We start from the raw sequence: 15,671 nt of genomic DNA on the forward strand, positions 1-15,671 counted from the left end.
AAAAAATATGATGTAATCATCGATTACTTCCGATTACATTTCGATTACTTTAGTAAAATAGTTTCATGAAATATAACCTTTTTAATGAAAATATGTATGTATTCATCACTTTGTAGTACAGATAAAATACAGTAGAATGTATTAATATGACTTAAGAGTTTATCAACTGTCTTTAATTTATATCTATTGTCTCATGCTGCATTATGATCAACCAGATCCCCTACCAAATTTTACTTTATAACTAGCTTTTGAAACAAATGGATTTATGTGCTTTTCAATAATTCAAGACCTTTTATATATAGAATAAGAATATAGATTAGAAATAAGAAAATAGATTTAAAATAAGAAATATGTCTTAAGTTAAGTTCTGTTCTACATTAAAGTAGTAGGATTATTTGTATTAAAATTCATTAAAGCATAATTTTTAATAAGAGTTCTGTACAACATTAGAGTAGTATGTTCATTTGTATTAATATTTCTTAAAACACAATTTTCATTAAGAGTTGGGATTTTAGCTCAAAATAGACAAACAGTTGATTCCTTATAAAATTATGATATATATAACAAGAGTGCACACGCTGAAATGTCTCGCCTTCTATACTAATCATTGATATTATGTTGATAGTTCTAAGTATAAAGCTTAGTTTTATTACAACTGTCTCATAAACTTAACATTAACCAAGTAAACTAAACAAAGACCAATGAACCTTGAAAATGAGGTCAAGGTCAGATGAACCATGCCAGACAGACATGTACAGCTAACAATGCTTCTATACAACATATATAGTTGACCCACATGACCCATTACTTATAGTTTCAGAAAAATAGACCAAAACACAAAAACTTAACACTGTGCAATGAACCCTGAAAATGAGGTCACCGTAAAAAAAAACCTGCGCGACTGACATAAAGATCATAAAATATTTCCATACACCAAATATAGTTGACCTATGGCATACAGTATTAGATAAAAAGACCAAAACTCAAAAACTTAACTTTGACCACTGAACCATGAAAATGAGGGCAAGGTCACATGACATCTGCCCGCTAGACATGTACACCTTATCATCATTCCATACAACAAATATAGTAGACCTATTGCATATAGTATAAGAAAAACAGACCAAAACACAAAAATTTAACTATAACCACTGAACCATGAAAATGAGGTCAAGGTCACATGACATCTGCCGGCTAGACATGTACACCTTATCATCATTCCATACAACAAATATAGTAGACCTATTGCATATAGTATAAGAAAAACAGACCAAAACACAAAAATTTAACTATAACCACTGAACCATGAAAATGAGGTCAAGGTCAGATGACACCTGCCAGTTAGACATGTACACCTTACAGTCCTTCCATACACCTAATATACTAGCCCTATTGCTTATAGTATCTGAGATATGGACTTGACCACCAAAACTTAACCTTGATCACTGATCCATGAAATGAGGTCGAGGTCAAATGAAAACTGTCTGACAAACATGAGGACCTTGCAAGGTACGCACATACCAAATATAGTTATCCTATTACTTATAATAAGAGAGAATTCAACATTACAAAAAATTTGAACTTTTTTTTCAAGTGGTCACTGAACCATGAAAATGAGGTCAAGGACATTGGACATGTGACTGACGGAAACTTCTTAACATGAAGCATCTATATATAAAGTATGAAGCATCCAGGTCTTCCACCTTCTGAAATATAAAGCTTTTAAGAAGTGAACTAACACCGCCGCCGCCGCCGCCAGATCACCATCCCTATGTCGAGCTTTCTGCAACAAAAGTTGCAGGCTCGACAAAAATTAAGAAAGTACACAAAATCCTTTTGACAATGAACCAATGGCTATCCATTGAAATTCTTTTCAGAAACAGATACATGTATCCCATTTTGACACTATAAATATATATTGTTTATAATTTGATTAAAGAATACAAAAATCTGAACAAACTTCTTGTCCACTAATCAGATGATCAAAGTCTTCTAATCAATAATATACAGACTTTGTTTTCATTTCAATTATGTGTAATTAAGAAAGAGATTTACATTATTTTGCCTCAGGTTATATATTGTACTCCATTGACAGTTTTATAACCTGTAAATAGGGTGGTTATCCAAACAAAAGGATTAATTCAATATAATTATAAATTTTGATCTTTAAAATTAGCTGAACAAATTAATTATTCTACTTTTTTATATTTTTTTTCAATAGAAAACTTCCAACATTGTAATTGCCTATGTTAAAATATACCCGTTTAATGCATAAAAACAAAAAAGCTAACTTAAGGTAGATCATAAGTAAATATTTTTTTAGACAGAATTTTCTTATACTTAGCCAGAATGAAGATTGTACTATACTCTTTTCAAAAATAGTATAAAAAGTAGGGGTCACCGTGCTATTTTTCAAGCTATGAGTCGTTGAAAATTGCCTAAATTTGGTTAGATTGTTTATGGGAAAACTCATTTGAGTGCATAAAAAAAAATCTATGAGATAGAATTTTGAAATAAATTGTGAAACGATAGGTTTTGTAATATGTTTTAAGAAAATAAAAAGAAACAAGAATGTGTCCAAAGTACACGGATGCCCCACTATCATTTTCCATGTTCAATGGACCGTGAAATTGGATAAACAAGAATGTGTCCACAGTACACAGATGCCCCACTCGCACTATCATTTTCTATGTTTAAAGGACTGTGAAATTGGACTAAATTCTCTAATTTGGCATTAAAATTAGAATGATCTTATCAAAGGGAACATGTATACTAAGTTTCAAGTTGATTGGACTTCTACTTTATCAAAAACTACCTTGACCAAAAACTTTAACCTGAAATTTGCACTATCATTTTCTATGTTCAGTGAACCGTAAAATTGGGATCAAAACTCTAATTTGGCATTTAAATTAGAAAGATCATATCATAGGGCACATGTATACTAAGTTTCAAGTTGATTGGACTTCAACTTCATCAAAAACTACCTTGACCAAAAACTTTAACCTGAAGCCAAAAACTTTAACCTGAAATTTGCACTATCATTTTCTATGTTCAGTGAACTGTAAAATTGGGGTCAAAACTCTAATTTGGCATTTAAATTAGAAAGATCATATCATAGGGCACATGTATACTAAGTTTCAAGTTGATTGGACTTCAACTTCATCAAAAACTACCTTGACCAAAAACTTTAACCTGAAGCCAAAAACTTTAACCTGAAATTTGCACTATCATTTTCTATGTTCAGTAAACCGTAAAATTGGGGTCAAAACTCTAATTTGGCATTTAAATTAGAAAGATCATATCATAGGGCACATGTATACTAAGTTTCAAGTTGATTGGACTTCAACTTCATCAAAAACTACCTTGACCAAAAACTTTAACCTGAAGCGGGACAGACGGACGAACGAACAGACGGACGGACGAACGAACGAACGAACGAACAGACGGACGGACGAACGAACGGACGCACAGACCAGAAAACATAATGCCCCTCTACTATCGTAGGTGGGGCATAAAAATATAATTAGGCATTAAAATTAGAAAGATAATATCATAGGGAACATTTGTACTAAGTTTCAAGTTGATTGGACTTCAACTTCATCAAAAACTACCTTGACCAAAAACTTTAACCTGAAACATGCACTTTCATTTTCTATGTTCAGTGGACCGTGAAATTGGGGTCAAAAGTTTAATTTGGCTTTAAAATTAGAAAGATCATATCATAAGGAACATGTGTACTAAGTTTCAAGTTGATTGGACTTCAACTTCATCAAAAACTACCTTGACCAAAAACTTTAACCTGAAGCGGGACAGACGGACGAACGAACAGACGGACGGACGAACAAACGAACGGACGCACAGACCAGAAAACATAATGCCCCTCTACTATCGTAGGTGGGGCATAAAAATGGTGTCACCGAACTTGTTTTCTTGCTACAAGTAAAAAGAGAAAAATTCCCGATGTGTCCAGTATAATTTTTTTTACTAAAAGAGTAAATGCTGTATTTGGTAAAGCAACATAATTGTGTTTAAACTTACTTTATTAATATAAAAAAAGACTTACAAAACTGTACATGTTATAGAAGTTTCATTGACGTGATGAAATCCCCTGGGGCCGCTTGTTCAACTTGTCGTTAAGTCTAACGCTGTCGTTAAAATAAGGTGACGACAAGTTGAATAACCGGGGCCTGAGTGTTAAGAGTATTCGCTACATTCCCACCCTATATTTATCGTATATACATAGTGACATAACCATGATAACCACTGGATTTTTATACTATTTACCTGTATTTACCTAAAATATGTTTGCAAATGAAAAGTTTATGGTTTGGCGCAAATGAAATATAGTAAATTATGCCGTTAGTTTTCTCGTTTGAATTGTTTTACATTGTCATTTCGGGGCCTTTTATAGCAGACTATGCGGTATGGACTTTGTTCATTGTTGAAGGCCTTACCGGGTGACCTATAGTTGTTAATTTTTGTGTAATTTTGGTCTCTTGTGTGTGGAGACAGGGGCGGATCCAGCCATTTTAAAAAGGGGGGGTTCCCAACCCAGAGTAAAGGGGGGGTTCCAGCTTTATGCTCCCATTCAAATGCATTGATCAGGACCTGAAGAGGTTCGTTTTAAACAGGTTACACTGTTTATGTAGAAATACATTGTGTTAATTTATGAATGTTTCTAAGCTGAAAGGAAAAGAATATGTCACATCAAGTTTTTTCCCTCTGATTGAACCAAGAACCTTTTTGCTTAATATCATGATGCATAATGAGTTTTTTATATGTGGTCACAAAATCAAAACTTTAAAGTTAAATCCATGAAAAACCTAGCTAGATAACCAGTAGCGGATCCAGATATTTTCATACATTTACTGACTGCAGAAGACGGGCCCGCTCCAGTCATGCTTCTGTGATTCCCTATAAAAGCAACCAAATTTTTTCCCCAAAAAAAATCCACCTTTGATAACATGGATAATCAACACATGATAAAAAATAAAACTGTCAGAGAGAAATAGTTGTTGACCTGTTTCCCCTGTGTCTGTTGTACTATTTTCTGTTGACGTGTGATCAGAGATATCCATTTCCTCTTCAGATGTTTCTGAAATCTTTTTTCCGTCATCCCCATTCTGAATGTCCTTTTTCTTCTTTCCATGGAAATTTGTCAATTCTGATAGAGCAGGCAAAATTCCTCTTTTTTTGGATCTGAAAAAAAAATCATAAGTTGAATCAAAATTGTGTAAGTTCGTGTACGCATGTTAATAAAATACAGCTACATGTATATAGTACTTATTGTTATGTCAGATTTCTGTATCCAGCTTATCATTAGGTCTTTCCACTTTTCTGTGGAAAGACCTATTGTTTTTCTTCTGATTATTTTTTTTTTTCTTCCGCCTAATTTTGTTCTCACGATAAATATTTCTTTCGCAATATGTCGCTTAGATATTTGGTATATGATATCCAACAGTTTATGCGCTTTTGAAATTTACCCTGCACAACTGAATACTTTTCTTTGTAGGAGTTATCTCCCCAAACACTGTTTTCCTTGTGTCCACGACTCCTTCGCAACCGTAAAAGATTACGACAAATTTATTTTATAAAATTGCTCGTTATATCCTTCGCATGATTTGTTCAATTTCGACCGAAGCAATATGAACGCTTCATATGAGAGTTATTTCCCCTTTTGTATTTGAAATTTTGAAATGTATTTTAAACTGGAACACCATAAGTGATAGAGACCTAGGATCTTTTGATTAGAGGTCCTTGGTCCAAAAAAATGAAAATTAGGTCAATGTCAAAGGTCAAGGTCATATTCTAATTTTTTGAATTAGGCCTATTTCCACTCATTTCCAGAAACCGTTTAAGATATCGACAAATTATTTTGACTAAATTGTTAGTTGCGACATGTTGTAACTTAATAATTTTAGTTGAAAGGATGCGTAGACAATGAATGGAAGTTTTTGCCCCTATCATATCTAAAATTATGTGTAAAGTGATATAACTTATTAACCATTCATATTAGAGACCTATGGTCTTTTGATTTGAGATCCTCAGTTTGTGACCTTGAAATTGAGGTCAAGGTCATAGGTTAATTTGACCTTTGCTTCAAATTCATATCTATACATCATAAAGCCATATGAACTGACATTTTAGACTGATTTTTAATATTTTAATATCAAAATAGATATTAACTGGTGGAAAGATTGTTCTATGAACAATTGGTTTTTAATTGTAATAATAATGCTTGTACAATTTGTAATTTCAAGTGTCTCGTCTGGCCTCATTTTTCATTTTCATACTTAATAATAAATCCTGTGTAACGCTAACCCCCTATGAGACCCACTTTAATGATCAGGGCTTAAATGTTACAGGAATAAAATAAACATATTCCAATAATACGCAAGATACATGTATATCAAATTCTAATTATTTCTAATATCAGAATCCTTGGGTATAAAGACCGATAGGGTTATTTTATCTTGCAACTTGAATAAAAGATAACAATGTAAGAACCAACTGATGTTTGGTCCAATATTTTAAGATCCAACAACTTGATTTCATCAGTGTTCAGTTATTATGGTTATCAAGAATCCGGGTCCGTTCGTGCCCAATCAGGTTTGCGTCCATTAACGGTCGCCCCCTTTCACTTTGGCACCCTACACGTTCGCGCCCAATAATTTCTAATCGAGTTTTGGTAAGTGTATAGCTATACGTATTTTTTTTTCATTGCTTCTAATAAAATGAGATTCTGCCGATGTTTGTTTGGTGTTGAATATATGGTAAGAATTGTAAGTGTATTGCTTTAAATATATTTTTTTCCATTTTTTCTGCATAATTAGTGAGATTCTGACAACATTTATTTAATATGTTCAATAAATCTTAATCATGTGTAGGCAAGTGTACATGTATTGCTCTATATAAATATGTTTTTTTCATTGTTTCTAAACAAAGTGAGATTCAGACAATGTTTTTTTCATGTGTTAAAACAATTATTTATAGTATAACTAATCGCCGTATTTGAATATCAAAAATAAGACAACGCTTGACCGAAGGACGCATGGATTAAACGAGTGCGCAGCACGAGTTTAATCCATAGCGGCGTTCGGTCACAAGTTGTCTTATTTTTTATATTCAAATAAGGCGATTAGTTATTCTTTTTATTACATTGGTAAATGGCTTTTTTATGAAATTAATGTAGAAAATGTAAGGAACTATATCTTTTTCCTACGCATTGACAATTTGTTTTGATCCGACGTTATCAACGTCTTGACAACGCCTATTGTTGTATGACGTCAGAGAGTGAAATAACCACGTTTATTTCACATGTGAAATTATCGGTTTTTATCTAACTGGGAAATCAATGTAATTCATTGCAACCAATGTAATAAGATCAATTATCTTTCAAATCTTTTTTATTTAAAATCTTCAAAGTATTACTCCTACCATGGAAGTAATATTTAAAAGGAATAACATCGAGTAATTAGCATGTATTAACATCCTGTAGAGCCCTGTACTAAAGTCATATGATTTTATCCAATTATAGTCTCAGCGGTAAGACCCCTTTGGTTACTATAGATCTGTGATACCGCGGTTGTAAAATGGCATCTGCAATTTCTTATCAGTCACGTGATTTTATCGAGTCCGGTAATTTTAAAGTACCTGTGTGAAATCCGAGGTTTATTAATAAGAAGGTAGCGCTGTATCATATAAAACCTCTGCTTTCAGAAGAAGTCGTATGATGTAAAAAACTTGAAAAACGGACGAGAATTCTTCAAACTACAGCAGTTTAACATGGAAAATTGTATTTAATTTAGCATATTTTTGCTTTTTACCGTTTGTTTTAAACTGTTCTAAAAGTATTTTCCGGTTAAAAGCGGATCCCGAGTTAAACAGATAAATACCGATGAATCGATCAGGTTTCACATGATGTTTAACAAAATAATGTAGGCAAATGTAGGCATAGATTTTTTTACTGTTGAAATGTGCAAAGTTAATCGAGATTGAATAAAAGAATATTTACTTTCAAGTATTCTAAATTTATGTATATGTCATAAATGTCATTGATTGCATTATTGAAACTGGACAACTAAAATGGGAATAATATTTTCGTAAATATATATTATTGTGGAATGCTTGTATTAATATAATAAGCTATACAGCAAAAACAAGTGAAACTGCGAGCTACTGCTCACTGATGATACCCCCGCCGCAAGTGGATAATATTAATAGTGTAAAAATATGCAAGTGTTCGGTAAACAGACAGTTGTCGAGTGATGAATCTGAAAACGCATCACACGGTAAAGCTGACTTATATAAATCCTGAAACCAAATTTCAGAAATCCTTGTATTGTAGTTCCTGAGAAAAATGTGACGAAAATTTTCAACTTGGCTGTCATGTGTAAAATCATACAAGTGTTCGGTAAACAGGAAGTTGTCTAGTGATGAATCTGAAAACGCATCACACGCTATGGCTGACATATATAAATGTTGATACCAAATTACAGAAAGGGTGGATGTGTAGTTCCTGAGAAAAATGTGACGAAAATTTTCAACTGGGCTATCATGTGTAAAATCATACAAGTGTTCGGTAAACAGGAAGTTGTCAAGTGATCAATCTGAAAACGCATCACACGGTATAGCTGACTTAGATAAACCCTGAAACCAAATTTCAGAAATCCTTGTATTGTAGTTCCTGAGAAAAATGTGACGAAAATTTTCAACTTGGCTATCATGTGTAAAATCATACAAGTGTTCGGTAAACAGGAAGTTGTCAAGTGATGAATCTGAAAACGCATCACATGGTATGGCTGACATATATAAATGTTGATACCAAATTACAGAAAGGGTGGATGTGTAGTTCCTGAGAAAAATGTGACGAAAGTTTCATGGGACGGACTGACTGACTGACGGACGGACTGACGGACGGACGGACAGACAGAGGTAAAACAGTATACCCCCCCTTTTTTAAAGCGGGGGTATAATTATAACAAACCGACAAAATGGGCTTGAATCTATCTGTCTTACGGTAAATTCATTTTTACACAAATTAGTTTATGTATCAAGAACTTAAATTGAAGGATAGAACAGTTTAAAATTGTGAATATCTTAATTGACTATAAATACACGAAGGATTTAGATTTTTCGTATTTAATAAAGGGGGTCCAAACGTATTTTTTTTACAATCATCTTCTTAACTTACGGAAATGTTTTTTTAACTGTCTGTAAACATTAAAATTGAAATGACACAATCTTGTTCTCCAATTTCGTATGTGATAGCTGTCGGTTTAAACTATTATGATCAAACTAACCAAAAATAGGGAAAAATTGGACTAAAATAAAAATTGAACGAATGACTCTTTTCGGCAGCGTACATCAACGGAATGTAACGAATGGACTATTCGGGTTACTTCGCACGTATAAACGACAAAAACTTGTCTGTTCGTAGTTCTCCGTGAACACGAAAATGACTGATAAGTGTCAGTGATTTGATCGATCACATGCAGAGAATCAACTTCCATGCCAGATATTGAACCAATTAACAAGTTATTGAAAGATGGGCAGTAACGCAGATGAAACCTTTGAAGTGACGACGATGTTATTCCTTTCAATATTACTTCCATGCTCCTACCAAGCTAAATACAAGCAGTATTTAAATCAAAGCAAGTTAAAACAACAATTATGATTTTTAAACAATCAACAATAACACCAAATTTAGCCGAGTATAAATACCAATTAGCAGTAATCATACATTGTACATAATTAACATTTAATAAGTTATCATCAAATGTATAAAAAAAAATCTATATCATAATATAATTCCTCAAATTTTATAGAATTCACTTGAATTATTTGGTATTTATATATAAACATATAAAAAAAAATTATAAATCAACTGAAATTCGAAATAAAAGTTGGGCGCCAACGTGTAGGGTACAAACAGACTTCGGGGGCGTACATGTGAGGCGCGAACGTGTAGGGTGTGAACGTGTATTGGGCGCGAACAGCCCTGATACTGGTTATCAATATCATATATGCCCACAGGAATAAGAAATTCTATCCATAAAATCCTGTAAATAATAAAGTCGACTGTCAGTAGAGCTTCTCTCAAAATTGTGTTGCATTCCAGTCACTTCTCTACGAGAAACACTACTGATAGTCTACTTCACTTTACTTTATTTACAGAATTTTATTGATAGAATGATTCCCGTGATATGCCACAAATGTGTTCAACAAAAAAGGGGGAAATTTGGCATATACCATGACACGCAGGGAATGTAGGTGCAACTACTATGGCAAAGCTGAGACTAGTATGTATAACAGTTTTATAAATCTCAGGATAGTGAGTAGAGAGAAAACATTTTTGACATATATTTTTGAAACTGGAAAACAACTCATACGTGATCATACGTCTGAACTGATTGTGCCAAATTTTAGATATTAGCGCATATGGACGTAACTATTCTAAATTGAATATTATATATTGGTGTATAGTTAGAATGAAAGTTATTATATATATTTTGACGTACACTTTGAAAACTTCCATTTCATTTTTTACCGCTCTAAATCAAACAAACGTTTATGTAATATAACAGATTTTCAAACGAAACGAATTTATAAAGTGCTTTCGGCGACGTCCGCGTTTAGTAAAATGGACTATGTCTTTTTATTACTGTCATAACGCACTGCATTTACTTTAAATAAGATAAGATATCTTTGGATTAACTTATTACAAGATGTTTACTACAAGCTCACGATAAAAAGTAGAGGAATCAGTGCACATGCACATAAAGGCCATGAACATTCATTAACCTATATTTTAGCCTGGCTGTCACGAATATATAAGTTCATTCATAATAAAAGTTCTAAATAGAAAAAAAACATTCTGGAATATTATTTCCAGTGGAAAAAATATTACAATATATGTTCGTAACGGAATAAATAGTATAGAACATTTGTTCCGACAGGAACATAGATCTAGCATTGTTGGGTTGATGTTTAGACGAGTTATGATATTATATATATACTAGACTATGATATTGTTTTTAACAAAGTTTCTAGTAAAAAATCTGTCAAGTGGAACAAATATACATTGATATGTCAACTTAAAATCATATCTTTATTTTAAGTTAATTAATGAGTGAAAAAAAACTTGCCGAATGACCCTAAAATAACTTGAAGGACTTAATATTCAAAGACTGATAACATATAATATATCATGTCTCTGCAGATAACTTTATAAAAGTAATATATCTTAAACACGAATATATAACATTTTGTTCTAGATTCAATCTAAAAGAAACGGAATCAATTCAACTTAGAGTTAAGACGAATATTTCTTACTCCTATCACAGTGATATTGTTTGCCCTAAATTACCGGAGAATAAAGGTATTCCCCTGGAGAAGATCCCAATTTTAAAAAATGGCTTAAAATTATTCCCAAAAAGATAATCCCCCCCCCCCCAAAAAAAAAACCAGTGCAGTCTCAGTAGTAATTGTGCATGAATACAAACTGGAAAACACTCATTTAAACATTTGTCATGCATACAAATGACTATGTGCAGATTTGACGGTTTATTTATGCATCATCACTGACAATAAGGGGTCATATTTCAAAGTAAGGGTTTACCTCTTGAAAGGGGGTATGGAAACTGAAGTTCAAGTCAAATTCATGGTTTATTATAAATTTCCCAATTTGATAAAAATTGGCACTTGATTTCATTTGCACCAAAACAAGATATTTCATTTGTGACACAAATATAAAAAAAAACTTAGAAGATGTGGTATGGTTGCGAATGAGACAACTCTCCACAAGAGGCCATAATAACACAAAAATTGACAACCATAGGTCACCGTAAGGCCTTCAACAACGAACAAAGTCCATACCGCATGGTCAGCTATAAAAGGCCCCGAAATGACAATGTAAAACAATTCAAACGAGAAAACTAACGGCCTAATTTACTATATTTCATATGTGCCAAACGATAAACCTTTCATTTGCAAACATATTTTAGGCAAATACAGTTAAATAGTATAAAAATCCAGTGGTTATCATGGTTATGCCACTATGTGTACACGATAAATATAGGGTGGGAATGTAGCAAATACTCTTAACACTCAGGCCCCGGTTATTCAACTTGTCGTCAGCTTCTTTTAACGACAGCGTTAGACTTAACGACAAGTTGAACAAGCGGCCCCAGGGGATTTTATCACGTCGCTGAGGTGCGATGGTTTTGACGCTCAGTGAAGTTCAATACTTTTGATCAACTTGAAGAGTGATGGTGGCGCTGTGACGCTTATTTGTTGATAGCTTCGCTGAAGTGCGTTGGTGGTAACACTGAAGTGCGGTGGATTACTTTAACAATATTTTCCATGTTTTTCATGCTGACATGTTGATATAGACGTCAATTAGTTTGTTAAAGCAAATTTTCGGTTTTTAAGTATATGTATACAGTAATAGTAAATCATCGAGAAATAGCAACAAAATTGAATAGGACGATCCCTCATTTAGTAAGCTACCGTATATAATACGAAATACAATGTAAACTCTTTTATTTCAAATGTTGCAGCATAGTTTAAAACGGTATACATTTAAAGTATAAAAGAACGGTATATATAGTTGAAAATTTAGCATTAGCAGGGAAGGGGGCGGATCCAGCCAATTTTAAAGGGGCCCATCCTTAGATAACTTGCGGGGGGTCCAACCCCAGGACCTTGGGCCCGTTGGATCCACTGGCGCACTGTGCGCAGTGTACCTACAGGTGATATATATATAAATAATCCCTTGCAATATTGAAAAAAATGATTTTAGTTAAAATCATAGGACATTTTTTTGAATGGGAACTAACTTTTGTCCAATGACTGTACATTATACCGAATATTACCAAATTCAAAGGCATTTTCTGGTTGATATTCAGAAACAAATGGGATAATATTCACAATCGAATGAAAATACAGAACATGTTACAACTTGATTCAAAATTAAATGATGTGACAAAAAAAATAAACATGCGAATTAACAAATAAAGAAAACCATTAGATATATAGAAAACGACACACAAAAAACCTACAAAACAGCAAAATAAAAAAGTAGTTAACCCCCAAAATATATGACAAAAATTTAGAAGGTAAAATCAGTCAGACAGGCTTGTTTAAAACCTAGTATAAACAAGTTACGATTAAGTTCACTGATTTCTGCATTATACTGGTTTCAGTTGGTTTCAAGAAAACAAATATTTATTTAAAGCGAACTGAGAAATATGAAATAGATTAATTACTAAACAAGAAAAGAGTGGTTGATTTTAGCGCGCAAATACTTAATTTTATTTTTTTGTTTTTCAAAAACTCACACTCTGGTGTGTTTAAATTCGTGCCACAAAATAAAGTCATAAAATTACAAAATAGTGATCGACTGGTTTGCTGTTTACTATCAATGGTAATTACATATTATTACTAATTTTATCAGTTGAAGAAATGGGATTTACTTTGTGTGACTGAGATTCGGATTAGAGGTAAACAGCGAACAAACAAAGTGAATTGAAACACTAATAGTGTTAATTATTAAATCGCTGTAATTATGAACGTTTGTTTTCCTCGTTTGATAAAACATGGCGTGATTAAATTTGGAATGCATCTTGGAAATGGACCTAAATTATCCGGAAATTTGTTATGTAAAATTGATAGTGTACATGTTATGCAAACTGACAAAAAGATAACAAACCAGACTCACACGTATACAACAATGGCGAGTGAACCAAAAGTTTTGGATAAAGGCAATTTGTCTGAATTTCTACAGTCTTATGATACATTTATGTTGGATTGTGATGGCACTCTTTGGGAAGTTGATCATATTACAGCAATCCCTGGAATTGACAAAGTTATACACATGCTTAATAAACTAGGAAAAAGGATTCTATTTGTGACAAATAACAGTGTGCATTCGAATCTCAATTATAAACTGAAATTTCAAAGTTTTGGATTTGATGCATCAGAGGATCACATCTTTGGTGTTGCTTATGCAACAGCTGTTTATCTAAAAGACATCGCTAAAATGGATGGTTTAGTTTATTTAGTGGGAAGTCCGGGTATGGCATCTGAATTTTCTAAAGCTGGAATTAATTACTTTGGATTTGGAGCGGATCCGGACAAAGCTTCATGGGATCCAAAGGATTTATTAGAAATGGAGTTCAGACCAAACGTCAAGGCAGTTGTTGTTGGATACGACGAACATTTTCATTACAACAAAATCTATAAGGCAGCAAGTTATCTTCAAGATTCAGAATGCATGTATGTAGCATCAAATGATGTTGAAATAAGTTTCCCATTAGGCCCTGGAAGAATGCAGCCAGTAACTGGTACTCTAGTCAAAACAGTATCAATCGCTGCTAGGAGGGAACCAATTGTAGTTGGAAAGCCTCATCCGTTGTTTCTAGATTGTGTTATGAAAAAGCACCCAGAAATTGTAAAGGAGCGGACGGTATTCAATGGAGATAGTTTAAAAGCAGATATAGGATTTGCAAATAATGTTGGTATTGACTCGGCGTTTGTTTTGACAGGGACTCATAATCTTAATGATATGAATTCGGGCGAGTTTCCGAAGCCTACTTACGTTATGCAATCACTAGCAGATATCTTAGATATATGAAAGGCAGCAGAATAAAATATTCATTAGAATTAATAGCCTTATCCTTTATACTATATGATTTATGCAGCTGAATTTTCGTCTTTATTGCTTTTGTTTGACATTCAGCTCGTTAAAAAATCAAAAGATTTGTTCATAATTTTATTCAAAGAGGTATTGCTTATTTCCTTTTTATTTGATTCACTTATATGGTCAAAATCTGAAAGTTGTCAAATCCAACTCGAAATTGTATTTTTGAGTCTTATAATACAGTTTTTTGTTGGTATAATTTCGAAACGAAGGACGTCTCAAATGTAATTATTTAATGTTTTACTTTATCCGAATGGCATACACAGCAGCTTTACTACCAGCATACTTTTGTCTTTGGTTTATATGATAAGTTGTCAAAATCTTTCAAAATGCGGTTTTTGTGATCTTCGATATACATGATATAAGTTGGTGATATGTTAAGAAATCACTCATTTAAATACTGTTAAGACTTTAAAAAAAAAACCCACACAATAATAATACTGATAAACGAAAAGAAATGTAGAGTATCAGGGTATTCATCATTAGACGGCAACCCAACAAGAAAACAAATCAAATATATCCTATATCTCAAGCTACGAAGCGTTCATGAGTAGAGAATACATTTAACAGAAACAATGACCAAGCATCTACCGTTAACATCCAATTTTCCAAATAACAAGAAAAAAAATAAGATAGGATATACGATGTTCCTGATCTTTAACATTTGATGACTTATTCTTCTAGAGGAAAACAAGAAATAACAATTTCAGCATTGTTCAGTGCGGCGAGGAAATAAAAATAAGGAGTTCTCTCCGCACCAATATTTTGATTAGAAAGGAATGATTTTTACCATGGAGACGTCTACCCTGCATTCATTTTTATTCATTTACTTCATTTTATATTATTCTTCTTTTTGAAATATTATTTCATACTTTGAAAAACTATAGACGCCAAACCTTTTGTAAATACGGGTAGCATTACCTGGTCGTTCGGTTCATTTTAATTCCCGTTCGTTGTTATTAGTTGCTTT

At 32.9% G+C, this 15,671-nt stretch overlaps 2 protein-coding genes across 2 annotated transcripts in view; one reads left to right on the forward strand and one right to left on the reverse strand.

Moving 5' to 3' along the window:
- LOC139491255 (uncharacterized) overlaps positions 1 to 10,597 on the reverse strand; it is a 32,300-nt gene extending 21,703 nt beyond the window's left edge. Inside the window, exons 1-2 of the mRNA XM_071278786.1 lie at positions 10,521 to 10,597; positions 5,021 to 5,199 (exon numbers count right to left, since the gene is read on the reverse strand). Of these exons, the coding sequence (XP_071134887.1) occupies positions 5,021 to 5,199; positions 10,521 to 10,537 (196 nt within the window). The 5' untranslated portion in view covers positions 10,538 to 10,597. The remainder of the gene's footprint in view (positions 1 to 5,020; positions 5,200 to 10,520) is intronic.
- A 2,808-nt stretch (positions 10,598 to 13,405) lies between these two features.
- Positions 13,406 to 14,664, forward strand: LOC139491256 (glycerol-3-phosphate phosphatase-like). The gene has a single exon (XM_071278787.1). The coding sequence runs from the start codon at positions 13,568 to 13,570 to the stop codon at positions 14,633 to 14,635; it is 1,068 nt and encodes a 355-aa protein (XP_071134888.1). The 5' UTR covers positions 13,406 to 13,567; the 3' UTR covers positions 14,636 to 14,664.
- Positions 14,665 to 15,671: the final 1,007 nt, after the last annotated feature.

The sequence above is a fragment of the Mytilus edulis genome, chromosome 10 (genome assembly GCF_963676685.1).
Source record: "Mytilus edulis chromosome 10, xbMytEdul2.2, whole genome shotgun sequence".
NCBI classification, from domain to species: Eukaryota; Metazoa; Mollusca; class Bivalvia; order Mytilida; family Mytilidae; genus Mytilus; species Mytilus edulis.